Source organism: Pelobates fuscus, chromosome 2 (genome assembly GCF_036172605.1).
Source record: "Pelobates fuscus isolate aPelFus1 chromosome 2, aPelFus1.pri, whole genome shotgun sequence".
NCBI classification, from domain to species: Eukaryota; Metazoa; Chordata; class Amphibia; order Anura; family Pelobatidae; genus Pelobates; species Pelobates fuscus.
The window spans coordinates 407,784,695-407,806,200 of record NC_086318.1 but is presented as its reverse complement, the minus strand read 5'-3'; the positions used below and the strand labels follow the sequence as shown (position 1 = coordinate 407,806,200).

The 21,506-nt window shown below is 41.8% G+C and overlaps 1 protein-coding gene across 2 annotated transcripts in view; it reads right to left on the bottom strand.

Annotated features, from left to right (window-relative positions):
• Positions 1-21,506, bottom strand: part of MSH2 (mutS homolog 2) — a 114,597-nt gene that overhangs the window by 28,423 nt on the left and 64,668 nt on the right. For both annotated transcript variants that reach the window (XM_063443926.1, XM_063443927.1), the window contains exons 9-11: positions 18,527-18,650; positions 16,754-16,904; positions 2,925-3,022 (exon numbers count right to left, since the gene is read on the bottom strand). In XM_063443926.1, the coding sequence (XP_063299996.1) occupies positions 2,925-3,022; positions 16,754-16,904; positions 18,527-18,650 (373 nt within the window). The remainder of the gene's footprint in view (positions 1-2,924; positions 3,023-16,753; positions 16,905-18,526; positions 18,651-21,506) is intronic.

The window sequence follows — 21,506 nt, the reverse complement described above, 5'->3', positions numbered from 1 at the left end:
TGATAGGGATTAATAGGCAGGCAGCTCTAAGACTGTCCTAAGATGCTCAGGAATGCATGTGACAGGCTGAGCAGCACAGGAGCAAAAATTCTAAAACAACAAGTGTGCACTGCTTTTAGCTACAGAGTTACAATCACCTAACGTTTTATTTAATGAAATCTCCTTATGCACACGCCTTGTCAAGCGTAACAAAGAGAAATATATATAATAGGTGCCAAAAAGATTGTGGTGACAATAAAACTTCCCACAGTACTAATGGATACATTACTGTTGTGCACCACATGCATATTTCAAATTTGGACTTTGGAAAGTCCACCATAAGCACTGAAACACCAGATATCATGTGTCCACAACTATCCCAGAGTTCCGAAGTTGACAGGCAAATGCGCACAGACAGGCATCATGTTTCAGACTTCATCCTGCATTTCTGCAGGTACCCTTTTATATATTTAACAATTAGTGTATGTGCCCTTATCCAGAGTGCTTTACATAGAGCAACAAACTACACAAGTGGAAAAACTGTTTTGATATATTCATTGAGTTGCGATATAGGCCCTTTAATATTTTTGGACAAACTTTTAAAATAATTTAATAGTATGAGAAATATTTTTATATTTTAATGTTGTAATATTTTGATTTATTTTTAGATATATTTTAATATGTAAAAAAAAAAAAAAAAAGTTTATCTATAAATATTAAATTGTTTGTAAAGCTTATCCAACAGTATAAAATCGAGGTCAAGGTTTGGGTATAATACTTGGAGGAAAAATCATGTTAGACTAAATAATAATTACAGTAAATTATTGAAAATAGCAATGTTACATTAAACAAGTTATAAAACAATAAAAGTTTCACTGAACTATGGTATATATTTTCCTCAACAAAACTGATTGGGTTATGGCTAGGGGAAATAAGGACCAGGATGAAAGATGCACAGGGAGAAGAGGGATATTGGTATGAGAACAGATCAGGTGAACGGAGGGGAGCCACCCAGAGGAATGCGTTATTGTGTCATTGATAATATTTTGGTGTGTCTTCAGAAATTTGAGGAAGGATGACAGAAGTGGCTGACTGGATGTGAGGTAGGAGCTGTCCCAGTAAAAGAGGGCTAGTATATTACAGAGAATAAAAGGTGGTAGAAGAGTGGGTGTAAGAGATGCGAGAGGGAAGAACAGTACAGGCTTTTTTTTTTATTTTAATCCATAGCTTGGTGAGTTGTGATCCAAACGGACTAGTGACCAGAGACCTGTAATGGACTGTAGAGTCTCAACCTTGTGGTCTAACCTGTATGGCCTGTTTAAAACTGCAACAGCTAAACATGTCACTAATGTTGTTGAATTTTTAAAGTTACACACTCACTCTCATAAGCTTGGCCAAATAACACTGTAGGATGAAGAAAGGACGCTAGGTTCGTATTTTAGCTTACTGTGGCAAGTCATTGATAAACTACACAGTCCATGTCTATAGGGTGATTTCAATAGCTACCCTGACATTAATTCATTGATTGATTGATTGATTCCAGTAGTGGATTTTGAGGGGTTACTTTTATTACATATAGAGATGATTTAAGGGATTACCGTACAGATCAAATTTACTTACTTACAGTAAATGAGGATTTGAATTTTATTAAATGGATTCCAAATAAAAACTATTTCCATACACAGTAAGTGCTTCTCTGACAACAGAATCCCTATGGTCCAATAACCAGTCGGAAACATACTAACTGCTATGTCTTTAGGGAGATATGTTTCATTTATATATTGTACACAATAGTAATGGGGGAGGAGGGTGGGGTGAGGTTCTCAAGGAAATATACATCTATGCCCTGCACTACACACTGTATAGCAAATGGCCAATGATATTTTTTTTCTTTTAAATTGGCCAATATATTTAAGCAGAGTAAGTACACGATGAACCTTTACATAAACAAAACAGATACCTACACAGATTAGAGGGGGAAACAGCTGCAGCGATTTTATAAATTTATCATGTGGTATAGAGCGGCACGAAAATTTTTAACCTGTAAACCCCAAATTTTAACAAATAAAATCCAAACTGCAAAATCACGGTAAAATAGTCAAGACTATAGCAGAGAGAGAGATTTTTTTTTTTTTTTAAACAAAAATTTGCTGTTTTTGTGAAAAGGAACATTTCACGTGGTCTTTACTCCAGTGTTATATACAGCTGCACCAATGTTCACAGGCAAATGGTTGTGGCACAATAACCGTATTTATGTAACAAGTAAAAAAAAATCTTAAAACATGCTCTAATAGGGATAAGTGCAGGCACATTATAGCAATTTTATTACTGTCAAAACTACTTTAAGTTCTTCAAATATGCGCACAATGCCCACTAAATGTGGGTGTGGCCTGGAAAAGTATGAATATTAAGTGCTAATAAGTACAAAGCAACTAAAGTATATACAGTACTAAATCAAGGGGGGGGGATCGCATATCAAAATCCCAAGAAGTGTATACACAAACTATTTAGTGTTTAATCTAGGGTTAAGTCCCCTTTAGAAAACCCCTGGAGTGTCCAACTGATGTACAGGTCTCAGGGTCTTTTTTCCCTGATGCCTGATTATTTTCTTATGGTACTTGAAGTTAATTTTTCTGCAGAATTTGTTTCAGATGGATAGTGAGGCAAAGTATTAGAATCAGGAAGGGGTTAAACAAAATAAAAGCAACAGCTAAATTTCTACAAATCATTAAATTGCTCTCATAGGTATTAGATAACTATATATTGTTTTCTAAATTATATATTTGACAAAGTATTTATAAAAGTTAAAATGTAATTATTTGATTTAACCAATTGTGAGGCAAGCTTTTGTTTTGAGCTATATTAAAACAAAATTGCAAGGGGGCAGAGGGTACCAACTAGCACTATATTTTCCCTTTAACAATGAATTGGAACCCCACACTTACCAGAAGAGATGTTAATGATTTCTTTAACAATTGCATGCTGGGCTTCTTCATATTCCTCCTTATGTTTTATGTATTCATCATTAAAGGAGCTTAATTTACTGCAGGAGAAAAACAAAAACTCAAAACAGTTTTATTGTTGGTGCAGTCATTCCATCCTTTATACACATTAACAAGCGAACGGATTATGGAGTGAAACTCTGTTGGTAGGACTTTACATTTTAAAGAGAGAGAGGTGCAACGATATCTGGAAAACAAAATGGAAAAATACAAACCCCAGTGGAGCATTACTAATGCAACTTAAATATAAGGATATAAGTGCACACTCACACTTAATATAGAGCTTTGCAGACTTCTATATTAATGGCTAGAGTGGATGCAGGGAAACATGCAATATCTTGGGTTGGAACGTCAAAAACTTTTGAAACTCTGTCCGACCCAAGGGGCAAGTACAGTATATGGCTAAAAGATTTTGTAACATAGGATGAGGTAGAGATACGTTTTTACTCTTTTTTTTCTTTATACTTCATTAAAAAAAAATCTATTTCCTTTTAATACTTAAAAGGATTACCATTTTAAAAAAACATTTTGAGGTGGCAGCTGTCCTTTAAGTGATTATTTGTAATACTGCACTATGATTTACAGTTTTTCTATTTTGTCTTTAAGATATTGATCCAGCTACAAGCAAAACTACCACCTTAATAGCGCTTTATGGTTCAACTTCTGTTCTTTATGCTTTGTGGTATTTGTGTTACTATGGCAAAGGGAATCTGTCAGAATTGTTTGCTGCCTTGTAGTATCTATCAGAATCCAGATAAACACCAGGGCTAATTCATTTTGTTTATCTATTCTAGACAATTTCTGGTTCATCACAGGAGATGGTATGCGGTGGGTGAAATTGTAAGTCTTCTGAAATATGTTAAGGTGCTACTATAGAATGACTCCAATTAAGCACTCACTTTCCATTTTCTATATCGTAGTAATGGGATGGCTATGTAGAGGCTCGAAATGCAGTTCAGTAAGGGTCCATTTATTATCATGGACCCCGTTTGCCTTATTGCGCAACTTTCTTCAAGAAAAAAAAGAGAAGATTACTACACTATAGAAGATGTGCACCAGCTGCTCCGGGAAATTAGCCAAAAGTTTTTAGGTTGATACAAAAAGTACTGCTTTTATTTTTTTTGGTATTAATAAAGTGTGTAAAGTAGTGCTTAAAGTCACATCCAAACATCAAAACTAGTCAATGTTAACGTAGTGGTCTTGGTGCGAATATGTCGTCCCTTTTCTCTAAATGTGAAAAAAACAACTGCAATTTTGAAAGAAATGGCAATGTTTACATTTAGCTAAAGACCTGCTTCAAGTGGTGGTCAGATAGCTAAAAGCGTCCCTTTTCCTTCACCTCCTTTGATTTTCAAAGGTATCGATGTCACCAAAGTGGCTTAAGGACATTGCTGCCTGCTGACTGCATGTCCTAAATCAGGGTTGCTCAGAAGGTAGATCCCCAGATGCTGTAGAACTAAAACTCCCATAATACTTTGCAGGTCTTTAGAATGCCTTGGCAACATGAAAGCTGTAGTTTTGAAACATTTGGGGATCTACCTTCTGGGTAACTCTGTCCTAAATGAACAGCAAGCTGAGCTTGAACGTTCACACTTTGCACCTGCACCGTGTAGCATTCAGTGCTTGTCTAAGAGACAAAATAGTTTGGCTAGCAAGTCATCAAGCTTGATGACTTCAAAGTAGAATGATAGGGCTGTAATAAAATTAAATTTAAAATTGTATTAGTATTCTAACATTCTAAAAGAAATTAAAATCCTCTGAATCCTTAACAAAATGGTTTAAGAACACCAAATCTAAGCTATATTAATACTGCAGCATATCTATGGATTTCTAACTATTTTTACCATTAAAAGTGTCCTTTGGGCACCACTTGCAACATGGCAGGACTCTGAATCCTGTGTTTAACATTAAATACAATTTCTATACAGTATATTAGCTATGCAGTCATCTGCTGAGTTTCTGAATTAAATGCCGGTCAGAGTACTATATTTAGGGGATGTAAAATCACTAAATGCAGATCATGCTTTAAATTGGGAGTGATCAAACAGTGGATCTCCAAGCTAAAAAGGTCCTACATATTTTATGAACCACATGGTTTGGGCTGGTAAAAGGCTTATGGGAGTTAAGGGAGGTTTAATGATCAGTTAGTTAGCACACAGTCTTTCTATACAGCCAAATCCTTCAAGGAATCTATACCCACCACCAGTATATTTTAAAGTATTAAACACAAGAGACATTGCAATATATTCTTCCCGCTAAACACTTTCTAAATCAATATATAAAATACAGTTTCAAATGGCAAGGGTTATTTTGAAATCAGAACACTGTATAATGTAGCCACAAAAGTATGTTTTGGTTAATTACCGTATTTATCGGCGTATAACACGCACTTCTTTCCCCTGAAAATAGGGGGAAAATCGTGGGTGCGTGTTATACGCCGATATCCCATAATTACTTACCTGTCCTGAAGCGTGGGCCGGCTTCACAGCTTGCACCGCGGTACAGGAACTTTAATTTCATGTTCCAGTTTCCGGCGGGACTGAAAGGAAGTGTGCACAATAGTGTGCACACTTCCTTTCAGTCCCGCCGGAAACCGGAACATGAAATTAAAGTTCCTGTACCGCGGTGCAAGCTGTGAAGCCGGCCCACGCTTCAGGACAGGTAAGTAATTATGGGAGGGGAAGTACACTATGGGAGGGGAGGGGGGGGAGGGGGGGGAGGGGGGGGAAGTACACTATGGGAGGGGAGGGGAAGTACACTATGGGAGGGGGGGAGAATACTATGGGAGGGGAGGGGAGAATGGGAGGGGAGGGGGAGAATACTATGGGAGGGGAGGGGGAAAATACTATGGGAGGGGAGGGGGAAAATACTATGGGAGGGGAGGGGGGGGAGAATACTATGGGAGGGGGGGGAGAATACTATGGGAGGGGAGGGGGGAATACTATGGGAGGGGAGGGGGGGAATACTATGGGAGGGGAGGGGGGAATACTATGGGAGGGGAGGGGGGAATACTATGGGAGGGGAGGGGGGGAATACTATGGGAGGGGAGGGGGAGAATACTATGGGAGGGGAGGGGGAGAATACTATGGGAGGGGAGGGGGAGAATACTATGGGAGGGGAGGGGGAGAATACTATGGGAGGGGAGGGGGAGAATACTATGGGAGGGGAGGGGGAGAATACTATGGGAGGGGAGGGGGAGAATACTATGGGAGGGGAGGGGGGGAGAATACTATGGCAGGGGAGGGGGAGAATACTATGGGAGGGGAGGGGGGAGAATACTATGGGAGGGGAGGGGGGAGAATACTATGGGAGGGGGGAGAATACTATGGGAGGGGGGGAATACTATGGAAAGGGGGGACACTATGGGATGAGGGGGGAATACTATGGGATGAGGGGGGGGGAATACTATGGGATGAGGGGGGGAATACTATGGGAGGGGAGGGGGGGAATACTATGGGAGGGGAGGGGGGGAATACTATGGGAGGGGAGGGGGAGAATACTATGGGAGGGGAGGGGAGGGGGAGAATACTATGGGAGGGGAGGGGAGGGGGAGAATACTATGGGAGGGGAGGGGAGGGGGGGAGAATACTATGGGAGGGGAGGGGGGGAGAATACTATGGGAGGGGAGGGGGGGAGAATACTATGGGAGGGGAGGGGGGGAGAATACTATGGGAGGGGAGGGGGGGAGAATACTATGGGAGGGGAGGGGGGGAGAATACTATGGGAGGGGAGGGGGGGAGAATACTATGGGAGGGGAGGGGGGGAGTATACTATGGGAGGGGAGGGGGGGAGAATACTATGGGGGGAATACTATGGAAAGGGGGGGACACTATGGGATGAGGGGGGAATACTATGGGATGAGGGGGGAATACTATGGGATGAGGGGGGAATACTATGGGATGAGGGGGGAATACTATGGGATGAGGGGGGAATACTATGGGATGAGGGGGGGGGGAATACTATGGGATAGGGGGGGGGGAATACTATGGGATGAGGGGGGGGGGGGAATACTATGGGATGAGGGGGGGGGGGAAGGGGGGGGGGGAATACTATGGGAGGTGGGGAAATTTCCTGGAATTTCTTTCTAAAAATGAGGTGCGTGTTATACGCCGATAAATACGGTAACTAATTACTCTTTAACAAAAAACTGAAAAAACTTTTATTGAGGGCATTTAATGCATATCAACTTCCATTTCCCATGATTTGCAACTGATCTTATAAAAGTTTTAAAAACACTGATTCTTTATTTAATTCAATGTGGCTGCATTTCCCCGAATAGAAACAACTAAAAGCAAGAATAAGAGGAATGATGGGAAAAGCGAACTGCCATTAATATAAAGAACACGTGTTAGCATGTATTACCTGGTTCAGCTGGCAGTTGTAAGTTGATTTTACATATACTTTTGTTTGATTTATCACAAAGCCATATGGAGGATGTGTTTACATTGGAAAGAGTGATCTCTTAAATATCTAAAATAGAAACATGACAGTTTCTCCTAAATTTTACAAGTGTATTTTTACTATAGAAATTAATTTGACACATTAAAACAAGGTGTTCGAATTTTATTGCAAGCTTCTAAACGAACACAGCAGGGTGAAAATTGCAAATACAGATTGCTACTGTAATTTAGGAATTAAGGAAAAATCAACCACCCACACATACCAGCTACTGTAAGGATAATGATTTGTCACGTTTCAGAGGATGACCTTATAATCTTTGAATTTGTGAATGATAAACAAGTCACCAGGGAGCCAGTCAGGTAAGAGCAAAACATGTGTCAACTAATAAATGCATTTCCTGGTAGATGGAGCAGGGTTTTAAAGTCCCTCTCCACTGGATGAGGCAGAAGCACCCATAAGGCAACAATTAATTCAGTATGCTCCGCCCCCCTCCAGCAAGCCCCTCCTCTATAATCCTGAGTTCTACATGTATACAAGCAGAGGAGGAGTTTCAGCAAGAAGAAACAACAATGTGAGCCTGGAATTTCAAACACAGCCAAGACACCAACATGCAGTGAAGTAGGCCGCGTAGATTCTCGCCATAAGGGAGGAAATTCATTTACAAGGTAAGACACCAATTTTGCTATACTTGCTAGAATGGTGATAACTTACACGTTACAGGCCACCACAAAATGCAAGGTAGGTAGTGAGTGACAAACTGAACCAGCTGAACACAGTCCTCCCAAAAGAAGCATTCATGGATGCAAAATCATGAATACAACAAAATGTGGGAAATGTTTGCAAGAGTGCCTAATTGGCTTTACATAATTGGTCCATAGAAGCTTAAATTGCAAAAGATCAGATAGCTACTGAACAAATGGAATGTGCAGTGAGCCTGTCTGGAAGAGGCTGATTAGCCATGATCATTATAATATTTATATAGCGCCCACAAATTCCGTAGCGCTTTACAATGGGTGGACTAACATGTAATTGTAACCAGACAAGTTTGACACACAGGAACAGAGGGTCTGAGGGCCCTGCAGGCCCTGCTCAATGAGCTTAGATGCATAAGGGAGTGGGGTGAAGTGACACAAAAGGTAAGGGAAGTGGATTGGTAGAATAGTAGTAACAGTTTAATTGATATGCTTTTGTGAAAAAGTGCTTGAAATAATTTTTTGAAGGAGTGGAGACTGCGTGAACGTCTAACGGAAAAGGGAAGGGAGTTCCACAGGATCGATGCAGCACTTAAAAAGTCTTGGATACGAGCATCAGAGGTGGGAGTACGAACAGAGGATAGATGCAGGTCTTCAGCAGAGCGTAGGGGCCTAGACGAGACATGCTAGTGTATTAGGCAGGATAGATAGGTGGGAGTAGTATTATGTAGAGATTTAAAAGTAAGAACCAGAATTTTATATTGAGCCCTATATCTTACAGGAAGCCAATGCAGGGACTGAGAGGGGTGAGGCGTGGGAGTTGCGGGCGGACAGGAAGATGAGCCTTGCCGCCGCATTTATTATAGACTGCAACGGGGCAAGTTGGGAGCACATAAGACCACCGAGAAGTGACTTGCAGTAGTCAAGGCAAGAGAGGACAATGGTATGGACCAGCACCTTAGCCGCATCTGGCGTTAAGTAGGGGCGGAAGCGCGCAATGCTTTTGAGATGGAAGCGGAAGGATTTGGTGACAGACTGGACATGAGGGGTGGAGAGGTCGGAGTCCAGGAGAACACCTAGGCAGCGAGCCTGCGTGGTGGAACCAATGGTCGCACCATTAACGTGGAAGGAGACAGAAACGGGAGTAGCAACACTTGCGGGAGGAAAGACCAGAAGTTCTGTTTTGGACAAGTTAAGCTTAAGGAAGTGGGCAGCCATCCAGTTAGAAATATCAGGAGGCCTGACAGCCAAGATGGCTGGTTGCACATTTTAAGAGCTCCTGCAACGATAGACGTGAACGAGCTAAAACCGACGGCTACACCCAAGTTAGCGGCACAGGGGGACCGGGAACGGATGCTGGGCAACATACCGAACAAATTGATACCAGTCTGGCCCCGGTACACCGCCGACAAACCTGTACCAGCCATGCGGCCTGAACCTGAGCAACGCCTGAAACCCGGGGGAGGCGGCCGATCTCCCGGCCTGGGAAGAGTTCAAACACAAGAGAGCGCTGCAGCCCTGCTACCCCCCCCCCCCCTCTGGACCGGCGGGGGACATCCCGGTCCTCGCTGGGGACGATTACCCCCATACCAACGCCTGACCAAGCAACAAAACCCTTTACCAAACGGGACAACCAGGGCCTAACCAAGATGGCAGCTCAGCCGCGGCCCATGTCCACGCGACTGCCCACTCAGCCACCCAAACACATATGGGAGTTTGTTGAGCGGCTAAGCACCTACCTCTGGGCGAAGCATAAAGCCCGACAACGGATCTACAGGCTAGCGCTGAGGGAGGTAATGGCGTGGATCCGCCCGGCTACCCGACGCCACGTGCGGGGAAGCCCACCCTGCACTTCCCGAGCGAACTCGCAACGGAGACAAAGCCGACACTCACCATGGCGGGAATCGGCGCCGGGACCCTCGAATAGCAGCACTCACGACCTCGAGCTTCAGAAGAGGACCCACCGGCGCTCCCGACCAACCTCCTGCTCAGTGACTCTCTCAACCCTGCATCGGCAAAGCGCCTGGCAGATACCCCAGACATCCAGCCCAAGTCAGGTACACCCTGCCCGACGCACAGACCGGGAAGCACTATACCCATCAGTCGACACCCCCCCACATGGCTCCGGAGCTCTGCACATGCCAACATGGGGGGCATCCTTCCGGCCGCAACAAGGCATCGGCTGACCCCAACGTGACCTGGACTCAACATCGGGCAAACAGCCCATTGTCACCCAGCTACATATGCCCTAATTGAACGCCCACGTATGCCGGCTGGCATCTATACTCTGTGCCTGACTTTGTTCTCTGGACTGCTCACACCGGGGATCACAGCGGGGTAATATCTGCAGTCCGTAGATTGCATACTAAGTCTACCTGTACATAGCCTAGCCCAGTTTTAAGCGAACGCTATACTCTTATGTTACTGTTTATTTTTACTTACCTTCATTTTCCTTACTCTGCTGCAGTCATAATAACATGCTACTTAGCAGTTAGGCTCCACGAGCTATGCTTAATTTTTTAGTCAAACAGACTCAACGTGTAAATAACTAGGTCCAGACTAACTTAGATACTAGGGAGATGCAACCAATCTGTGCCTTTACAGTCTGCAACTTATGCTACGTAACATACATGTTTATTTAAAGTTTCGCATTGTCAGTTTAAGTTAATGATTGTTATAATGCAGCTAGGCCCTTACAGTACAACTAACAGAACGTATTACTACATGCCAGGCAAACACCAAGCGTATTTTCAGCATATTTTAAGCAACATTAAGCATCATCAGCGTTGGCACGCGATCGTTACTATATCATTATATGCCAGACAAACCTCCAAGCGTGTTTTAAGCATAATTTAAGCGGCCTTAAGCATAATAAACGTTGAAGTTGCAATGTATGGCTTAATCAGACACACAGTCTTTAAATTGGCCTACTACTCATGCCTAGCTTTCCTATCCTGCTGCGACTCAGCTAATACAACCTAACTTATGTCAGATTCGTTAGACCTGCTATAATTATTTAAACACTCAACTTAACTTGCTTGTTTACATGTCTAGTTCGTTCATCTTTTGCAAATTTAGGTCGGAAGCATAGCTTAGATATGTACTTCAGACATGTTTATATAAGCTTGATTCCAGTACTGCGTTTATTAATATCTGTATTAAAAAAAAAAAAAAGTGCATTGTTTATCTACCCTCTACTGTAACTAATGTATTGAAACCTGCATATGGAATGCCGTTGGGGTACCATGTGTATGCATGTAACTAACTTACGCACTGCAAAAATAAAGAATAAAAAAAAAAAAAGAAATATCAGAGAGGATGTCAGAGACACTAGTCAAGAGGGGGACGGATAGATTTGCGTGTCATCTGCATGGAAGTGATATTGGAAGCCAAAGGAGCTGATGAGTTTACCAAGGGAGTCCGTATAGATTGAGAACAGCAGAGGACCGAGGACTGAACCTTGGGGGACACCAACAGAGAGGTTCTGAGGAAGAGGCAGAGCCAGAGAAAAACATTGAAAGAGCGCTGGTTGAGGTAGAAGGAGCACCAGGAGAGAGCAATATCTCGTAGACCGAGCTTACGGAGGATGAGAAGAAACTGTAGATGATCAACAGTATCAAAAGCAGCGGAAAGGTGGGTCAAGGAGAATTAGGATAGAGTAGTGACCATGAGATTTTGCAGCGAGTAGATCTTTTGATACAATGATGGGCTTAAGCCAACTGGCAAATGAGATGACCACAGCTTTCTGACAAAACTGCTGAATTCTAGGGAGAAGGGCAAAATTTTATTTTTTACAATTATGTTTACTTATGTTTTAATAATTATGTATTTTAAAACGTGCAAAAAATGAAAATAAATGCAATTGCAACCCTTTTCATGCGACTGGGCCCCTACTCAGATATGCAGTGCACAAAAATAAGAATGTCATAATTAGTTTGTTTTTAATATACTTTCTAAACACGTAATAGGGATGGTGCGCATGCGTTTCTTTTCAACTTACTTATTTGTACCTTGCCTCAATTTGCACCTCTTTTCTTTCTTTGTCAGGGTCCATTTGGAAAGGATATCTGGGTACACAATACGGCAGTGTTGGGAATTTTGAAATCATGAAAGAAGTACAGAAGAATGGGTAAGGTAGATATTGTATAGCGAGATAGTATGGAATTATGTCAGTGTCCTGGGGGAGTAGGGGGTTGTCATCACAGGATTAGTTTCAGAATTTCAAGTTGTTTGTATAAAGATTTATACAAGTTGTACTTGTCTTGAGAAACAAAAAAGGCTTGGTATCACCTGAAAGACCAACATGTCATAGTGCACATATGACACCAGGCCCTTATCTTGTATTTCGTAATTTGTCATTGGTGTTTTCTGACCTAAAATTGCTACAATGTGATTGTCTTTATTCTTACATTTAAATTCAACCCTTGCAATAAGTCTTGTATGACAAGACCAAACAGACAGAAACAGCTAGCAGAAGCTGAGAGTAGAATTCAATTTTCCTTAGGGAAGAATGACATTTGTTTAATTTTAATAATTTAGTTTTTGCTGTCATCACTCCTCTCCGAACACTGTACAGTTAACACGACACCCCCTCGTTTTTCTTCTGTGGACATATTGTACAAACAACCCCTGAGATAACAGTGAAAGGCTTAGTGGCGTATAAAGCACCTGGCAGTTTAACAAAACAAACGTCCTCAGAACAGGTGGCGCGGCACCTCAAGTGAATAGTAACAGTATACACTATTCAGACACGCTTCTAATGAAATTACTTCCTGAAAGATACATTGATCAACCATAAACACGTTGTGTGTTTAGCTGCCCGGTTTCATTTGTACGCAGACGTATTCTATAAAACGTAACAGCACCCAGTCTACTTTATCACTCATCTCCAAACTAGCAGTGAAGACAACAGGCCAACAAAATTATGCTTAATTTAAGTGTTTATACACAATTATAAAATACAAACTACGGACCATAATGGGAAAAAAAATAGTAACCAAAGTTATGAAAGCTGTGAAATAAAACACATGTCCAACTTAAATTCTACACGTCCGTAGACCCACAATAATCTAAAAGGAAGTCCTTTCAGTTTGAGAAAACACACTGCTGTGCCGCCTTCTGTTTTTGCATTTGTTTTTCTCGAAAGGGAGTGAGAGGTTGTATACAAGTCTCTAGATCAGTGGTAGTCAACCTTTTTCTAACTACCGCCCACTAATGCATCTTTTTGGTTGAAAAATTTTCCTTACCGCCCACCAGTTTTCGCGCAAGTGCGGAATGTTTTTCGAAAGGAGCGTGTTTAAAAAAAAAAAAAAAAATGTACGTTCATTTATCTTTTTATTTCCAATTAATGCATGTTTATAATGTTTTTAACTTTATAAAGTTTAATGAGAAAACAATAAAGTAAATTGAAATTACCTTTACTAGTGATTAATGAGATCCTTGAGGTTGATGCTGCAAGACTAAATATTTGATATCTGGTTCGATTTTCATAAGGAACAAACAAAGGTCTCCTCTTTCGGTGATATTCAGACGACTTCTCTGTTTGCGCATAATAGGATTTCTCATCTGTGCGTCATCTCCCCTCTTATCCCTCCTCAATTCCCCTCCCCACCTTTTTTCCCCCCCTTTTTTAACCTTCCTTACAGCAATGCCCAGAAGGAAGGCTGAGCTAGGTATCCCAGTATAACAGATTGGCACACAGGGCCGCCATCAGGGCATGACAACCGTGACAATTGTCACGGGCCTGGCGGCCCTGGGGGCCCCACGTGTATCAGCGGAACTGCCGCCGGTGCATCTGCATCGAGGCCCACACGCTTATGGGGCCCATCAGGTGGCCCAAGCATTTAGGGCCACCAAATGGGCCCTATTATCTTCAGGGGCCCGGTCAGCGCGACCAGGCCCCTTTAAAAAAAAAAAAAAATGCAGCCGGAAGCAAGTGCTGCTGGGAGGAAGTGACGCCCGGTCACTTCCTCCCAGTTTACTCCGCGCGGGAAGGAGGAGAGAAAGGCCGCGAGGAGAGGCAGCCGACTCGCATCATCCCCAGCCTCCCTCCTGCGACGAAATGGTAAGGAAGAGAGGAGGGTGGCTGAAAATGAGGTGTATGTGTGTATGCCAGTGTGTGTGTGTATGCCAGTGTGTGTGTGTATGCCAGTGTGTGTATGCCAGTGTGTGTATGCCAGTGTATGTGTATGCCAGTGTATGTGTATGCCAGTGTATGTGTATGCCAGTGTATGTGTATGCCAGTGTATGTGTATGTATGTATGCCAGTGTATGTGTATGCCAGTGTATGTGTGTGTGTATGTATGCCAGTGTATGTGTGTGTGTATGTATGCCAGTGTATGTGTATATGCCAGTGTATGTGTATGCCAGTGTGTATGCATGTGTGTATGTCTGTTTCAGTATTTGTATCTGTTAGTGTGTGTGTGTGTATTCCTGTGGACAGGATTTGGAGGCGGGCTTGAAGGGGGGCCCAGACCTTGAGCTGTGTTAGGGGCCCCAAAATTTCTGATGGCGGCCCTGCTGGCATACATACATACATACATACAGACAGGCACACATACATACAGACAGGCACACATACATACAGACAGGCACAAGAAACATATACATACAAAGACAAGACACACATACATACACACATATATACAGGCAGACACACACACATACAGGCAGACACATACACACATACAGACAGACACATACACACATACAGACAGACACATACACACATACAGACAGACACATACACACATACAGACAGACACATACACACATACAGAAAGACACAAGAAACATATACATACAAAGACAAGACACACATACATACACACATATATACAGACAGACACACGACACATACACAGACACACACACAGACACACACAAGACATACATACAAAAACAAGACACATATATACAGACACACACAAGACACATACAAAGACACATACACACACAAGACATACATACAAAAACAAGACACACATACAGACACACACAAGACATACATACAAAGACACATACACAAACAAACACACATTATATTTAAGTCACCCTCCTGTTTCCTACCTTTAAGGTGCAGGAGGGTGACTTTCCCTGGGGTCCAGTGGTGGCTCAGGTGGATGGGAGTCAGAGTTCCCACTCTGACTCCCTCCTCTTCCTTCCTCCCGCGCGGGCTCTCAGTATGCTGGGAGGAGTGACCGGGGAATCACTTCCTCCCAGCAGAGATGATGTCATCACAGGGGGCCGGTCGCGCTGTTAAAGCGCCCAGCGCTGACCGGGCCCCCTCACAATCCACATCCATCGGGTGGCCCTGACAGCATGGGCCACCCGATGGACCCCTCTATATGCGGCCCCGGCGGATTGCCGCCCGGGCCGGGGCCGCAAGTGGTGATGGCGGTACCCGATCGCAGGGGTACCGCCGGCTCACACCCGCCCGCCCGCTCACCCAATCCATAAAAAAATGTGAAAATCCCTACCGCCCACCTGGAATCCCGAAACGCCCACTAGTGGGCGGTAGGGACCAGGTTGACGACCCATGCTCTAGATGGTGGAAAAAATATAAATATATAACATTTATAGTTTTGTGATAAAATGCCATTTTACCATGTACAGGGAATTTCTGAACTTCACTGATGAACTTACAGATTGCCCTGACATTTACTTTCTACTAACTCCACTGTAAAACCCCAGCAAACGACGGCATGGTATATTAAGGTGGCTGCAGACAGAGGCTTTAAGACCTATTACAGCCCCCAGTGGCACATTATTTACCGGGCAGCAATGAGAACCAGTCACAGTAAATCAGCATGTTTACTCTACTGGGTGCTGGCAGCAATGATATTTTAATTTCTGCTTCCTTTAGAGATCCAACAGTTGAAACATAGATCAGTGTAGTATGTTTTTATTTTTTCCTATGGATATGTAAGTGACTCAATCAATATCCCTAAATTTGTGCCACCGAAACATCTTTTATAAACATATGCAAAACTAGCCGTTTTACTGACTGCAACAGCCCCATGCCTCTGTTACATTATATCAGTGACCAAAATCTATGGCACAAGTTCTCATGTCCACAAATATAACCCTATTTATGGAAGAAGCAAATAAACACAACGGATACAATCCCATAGAATAAGAGTTTCAATTATGGGTATGGTTAGCTTCTTTACAATACAACAATATAATAACTCAAATAATTATCACTCTCCAATTTTGAACCTGGAATTCAAGAGGACTGTCTAAGCTGGTTTGACAAGTTGGACAGTGTTCAAAGAAGAAGAAAAAGAAGAAGAATCTGTTTACTATGGTTACAACCACATCTCTCTTACTGCCAATACTATTTGTAGATATAAGATTTCATTTTGTTATGCTAGTTAATTGCCTCATTTCATGATCAGAGTAGCTGTGAATATATTAACCACTTAAGAACCACTAACATCTTAGGAATGTAATGATATATTTTCTAATGATTTCTAAGAAGCCGAATAGCATTTTCGATGTGCAAATTCCTAAATATGCCACCAGAATGTAAAATTGTCTCTGTGTAGCGTTTTTCAACAGAAAATGAAAGATAACGTATTTACCCTGTTGGGGTCATAAATGGTCATGACTAATTTAAGGCTCTGGATATTTACCCACTTCTATCCATGTATGTAGAAAATATATAGAAATGCATACCTGTTAGTAAATCTCACTCCATTTTTCTGGATATCAATTGTTGTAAACTTCTTGTTGTTACGTAGGGATTTTTCCTCCTTGCACGTAACGCGGAAGTAGTGCCCAAGCTGAGCATTGGATTCCAGTTTTATGCTTTTACCAGCATCTAGGCCTATTCACACAAAAAGTTAAAAATAAATAAATAAACCAACGAGTATGGTATCCGTGCCAGACAGAAATGTAAAAAAAAAAAAAACTGAGTTAACAGTCCTCCCTTAAAGCGTAAAACTAATGAGTCTTCTACTAGACACTGCGATCTGAATAATTGGCTCTCTTGTCATATTAGATTTACTTTAAGAGCCGTGAAGTCTGGTGGATGTATGAGGAGCCAAATAAACTTATCATTTGACAGCATTAGTGCTGAATATGGCAAGTCTCAGGAGACTGAGATGTGTTTAGAAAATGGGCACATTGGGAAATGATATCCACAGAAGCGGTTGAGCTTAACTGTTGAGGCTAATAAACTTCCATTGCAAGATGACATACAATGCAGTTAGGGAGGCTTATTAATGGATAGTTTAGCCTCTTTAACGGATACATTTGCAATACAGGGGTATCTCGAAAACCTTCCACAGTGATTAACTGTACAAGTAGGTATTTGTTTGGTAGCAGAAAAATGAGGTTGGTACCAGATTAAAAAGATGTGTACATCATTGTGCCTCTGGTCACTTTGTATTTTTCCTTTGTGTTTAAATGTGTTTAAAAATTCAGATACTTGCACACATGCACATGAACTACAGTTTTACAGACACTAGGAACTAGTGTTAAAGGAACACTATAAGGTAAGGAACACAAAAACGTATGCCTGACCCTATAGTCTTAAACACCATTTAGGTGGCTTGCCATGGGGAAAACATTGGATAGGCTAAGCTCGCCATGGAGGCGGAGCCAAACTGCGGCCTGGCCAATCAGCATCTCTTCATAGAGATGAATTGAATCAATGCATTTCTATGAGGAAAGTTCAGCGTATCCATGCAGAGGGTGAAGATACTGAATGTTCGTGAATGTGCAGCACTGCCCCATGAAGCACCTCCCTTGGCCATCTGAGGAGTGACCAGTGGAGGTGTCCCCATGTTTTAATGTAAATGTTTTTTTCTCTGAAAAAAAACATTTAGTGTTTGCTTGAAAATGCCTGCAGGGACTGTTTATACTCACCAGAACAAATACATTAGGCTGTAGATGTTCTGTTGATTATAGTGTCCCTTTAATCTAAACTTGAATTGAAACACTACAATATCAGTAAATTTATAGACCAGAAAAGTAAACCTTTTAAAATGCCTGATTTACATATATTCAAGGAAGACTTAGCTTGTTAAAGACATTTTTGTGTGTGAATTGTAATCTCTGCAAAGAAGTTAAGTATATCAATTGTCTATAGTCAGCAAAACAATACTGCTAGTGGTGTTTTAAGAAATACCTAGAAAAGTGTAAACGATACACTAAAGCCATACAAATTCAGGAATAGTTCTGCTGCAGAAATCTAGAAGGGGAAAGGTATACAGGCATACTGTAGCAATGGGGATCAAAAAAAAAAAAAAGCTACAGAGACGAGAGGACAAATATAATTGGGTATAGACAGGAAAAATTGGAAGAAGATGAAATATGAATGGGTGCATGGGAGCTATGTGTATTGATCTTTACAGACAAACACTAGGGTGCAGATGATTGCGTGGGCAAAGTTGGTAATACAGTAATCTACAAATCTCTCCAGCATTTTCACAAAAATATACCCACCAAGCTCTCTTGCTGCGCTATTTAGAGCTGACTGCATATTCTTTTCAAGTTCATCCATCTTTTCTCTCAGCTCTGTCAGGTTAGGATCAAAAGACGCCTTCACAAGAAATTCATGATTTTCCACCTGAAAGTATACACGGAGAGGGGGAAAAAAAAATAAAAATACGGCTCAGCATTTATGCCACAGCTCCTGCTAAAAAGAAGCTAATTGTAAGCTGGGAGGTCGAGACATACAGAGGAAGGACATATTTACACCTTGAACATTCCATTGAGGTGAAAGAAAAAATGGGAGGGGGGTCTCAATCTTACCGAAGCTAGTGGGGAAATCAGAACCACAACTCAAAGATATAATAACATCAGATACACCCCCCCAGTCATAAATCTGCAGGGAATGGGAAGCCGCCACTCGCTCACAGAGACTCTGGGATGCTCCCAGCTGAGGCACTATCCGACCCACAATGTAATACCACACTGGACCCCTAGGGAACTGACTCCCTTTGAAAAACTGTGCACTGCAACAAATACACGCAAACGTACACTCTCTCAAATTTACAAAATACTCCACACACCACATGAGGAACAAGAAACCCTTTCCTACCAGAGGAAATGGATGAAGGAGCTCCACATCCATATGACACAAAGAATGGGAATTCATTTTCTCCAAACCCATGTTAGCCTCCATTAGCCTGACCAGACGCCAGATTTATTACATATGTTTTGGCCAATAATCAGTGATGAATGCTGGAGGTGTGGGGGAGGGGTAGGCACATTGGAACACATCTGGTGGCAATGTCCGCAGATCAAGGGGTACTGGGATGAGGTAATCGCAAAAATCAACACCGTCCTAGAACTACCACACTCTCTAACCCCCTCCCAAGTCTTGTTGGGTTGGCCACAAACGTTTCTAAACAAGGGAAAACAACTCCTGCTCTGGCTATTGCTAGGGGAGGCAAACAATCCTATACCAGTATACTGGAAATCAACCACAACCCCCACAGTATCACAATGGATAACGAGGATAGAGAATACGAGAGAAATGGAGAGCCTCCACTGGTCCTCACTGGGCAAACGCGATAGGTACCTGAACACCTGGGAACCCTGGCTCCAATATTGGGAGCAGACACTGAAGCAATCATAGCCACACTAATTACAATGTATATAAATTAACAGAATATAAAATAACAATGTGAATAAAATAATGTAGATAAACTAACTACGAACTGCACTCTGTACCCCCACGCTCCTCTCCCTTTGCATCACCTGTTCACTCATTACCCGGATCCACCTCTGAACCCAAATGTATTAACTGTATTAACGTTATCGTTTATATCAATGCAAAAATAGGAACCGTATGTGATTATTTGTTATACTATGACATAAGTTGTAACCACGAATACTCTCTCACTCTACCGAATGTAAATGTTGTACAACTGAAACTTGTTACACATGTTCGAAACTCCCCCTCCCCTTCTTCCTTTCTGTACCTATTTTACTCATTTGAAATACCAATAAAATTGGAATAAAAAAAAAATATACAGGTGATACTATGTAATCACTTCCTTAACATTTTGGCAAAGAGTTACCTTGTACATATGAATTTTTAACCTTAAAGGGACAGATCCCTTATCCATTGCACTAATTATCTATATGGAGAAAGAAGCTGTATACACTAGAGTAAATGACCATTCTGGACAACAGAACGACTTTGGATGGTGTTTCAAGGTCCATGGTCCAATCTTTTGGGGATTTAACAGCTTTGAAGCAGCTTGACCTCAAAGTGCTTTTTCAAGAAACTGCCTTTTATTCTGGCCCCAGCATCAATGCTTAATCCTTTCAGTGATTTGGATACCTGTGATAGGAAGAGGGTATCCACCTCTCATTGGCTTGCCATGAAGAAAAATGCTTTAGAAAGTCGCTATGGTGCCTGAAATGCCTCTTAAATGAGTGTGCACTTTTTTAAATGTATTGATCTGCTAATACAAGACAAACCCTCCCCCAGCATAACTAATTGTAACCTAACCTACACACAGCATCTAACTTCAGTAGATGCCTTGAATATGCCATCAATTTTATAGCGATTTGATATTGTTGGCGCAATATATCCCTTACCTATTTCAATGTCCACTCCATGTCTCTTTACCAAGAAGTCTAAAAATAACTCAACTGTATAGCTCTGTGCACAAAAATCTCATTAAAAAGAAAATCTTCCGCTCGAGTTACTGCGTATATTGTATGAACTCACAATAATATTCCTAATGTTTTACAAAGACATTTGTTCTTAGATTTTAAATGAAACATGAAAAATAAATCAGAAACAGCAAACTTAAAAGGACATTCAAGAATGCGAACAAAGGGGATATTTCTGCTTTGTCCGCTTTCCCGACAAACAGGATGACTCACACCAGCCTTACCAATGACCCTCAATTTTGCCCTTTAGAAGGCACAGTTTAGTCAACTGGCACACTACAGGGTACATCGAGAAAGCAGGATGAACTTTGAATTTTAAAGTGCCAATCCATATCAACAACTCCATACTTCCAAATACAGAGATGGAGATGGATGGCATACAATATGGGTAGCATAAGTTTTTTCTTAGTCTGCTTATTCGCATGCAATCATCGCCAATAGCAGCACTGGCCAACCCCATGCAGGTTTGCACATGCACAAAGAACTTCTGAAGCACTTTTGCATGTCCAACACTTCATTTTGCAACAAAACCCAAAATTTATACAGAAGGAAAGTTTTCCAGGCACTCAATTCATAGTCAGGTGGCGTGGTATAGGAAGCGAGAAGTCCTAGTATGTCCGAACATAGCTAAGCAAAAAATATTGGTGCATGCCATGCAGGGCACGGTGGTCCAGAATTGTAATCCTTAGGCTAGAGGAATCGGCAGTTCAGGAGTGTTGCAACTATGCCAGTGAGTTTTATCAGTTGTAATCCAAAGTGAAAAAAATGTGGTGACAGTCCAAATATCAAATAA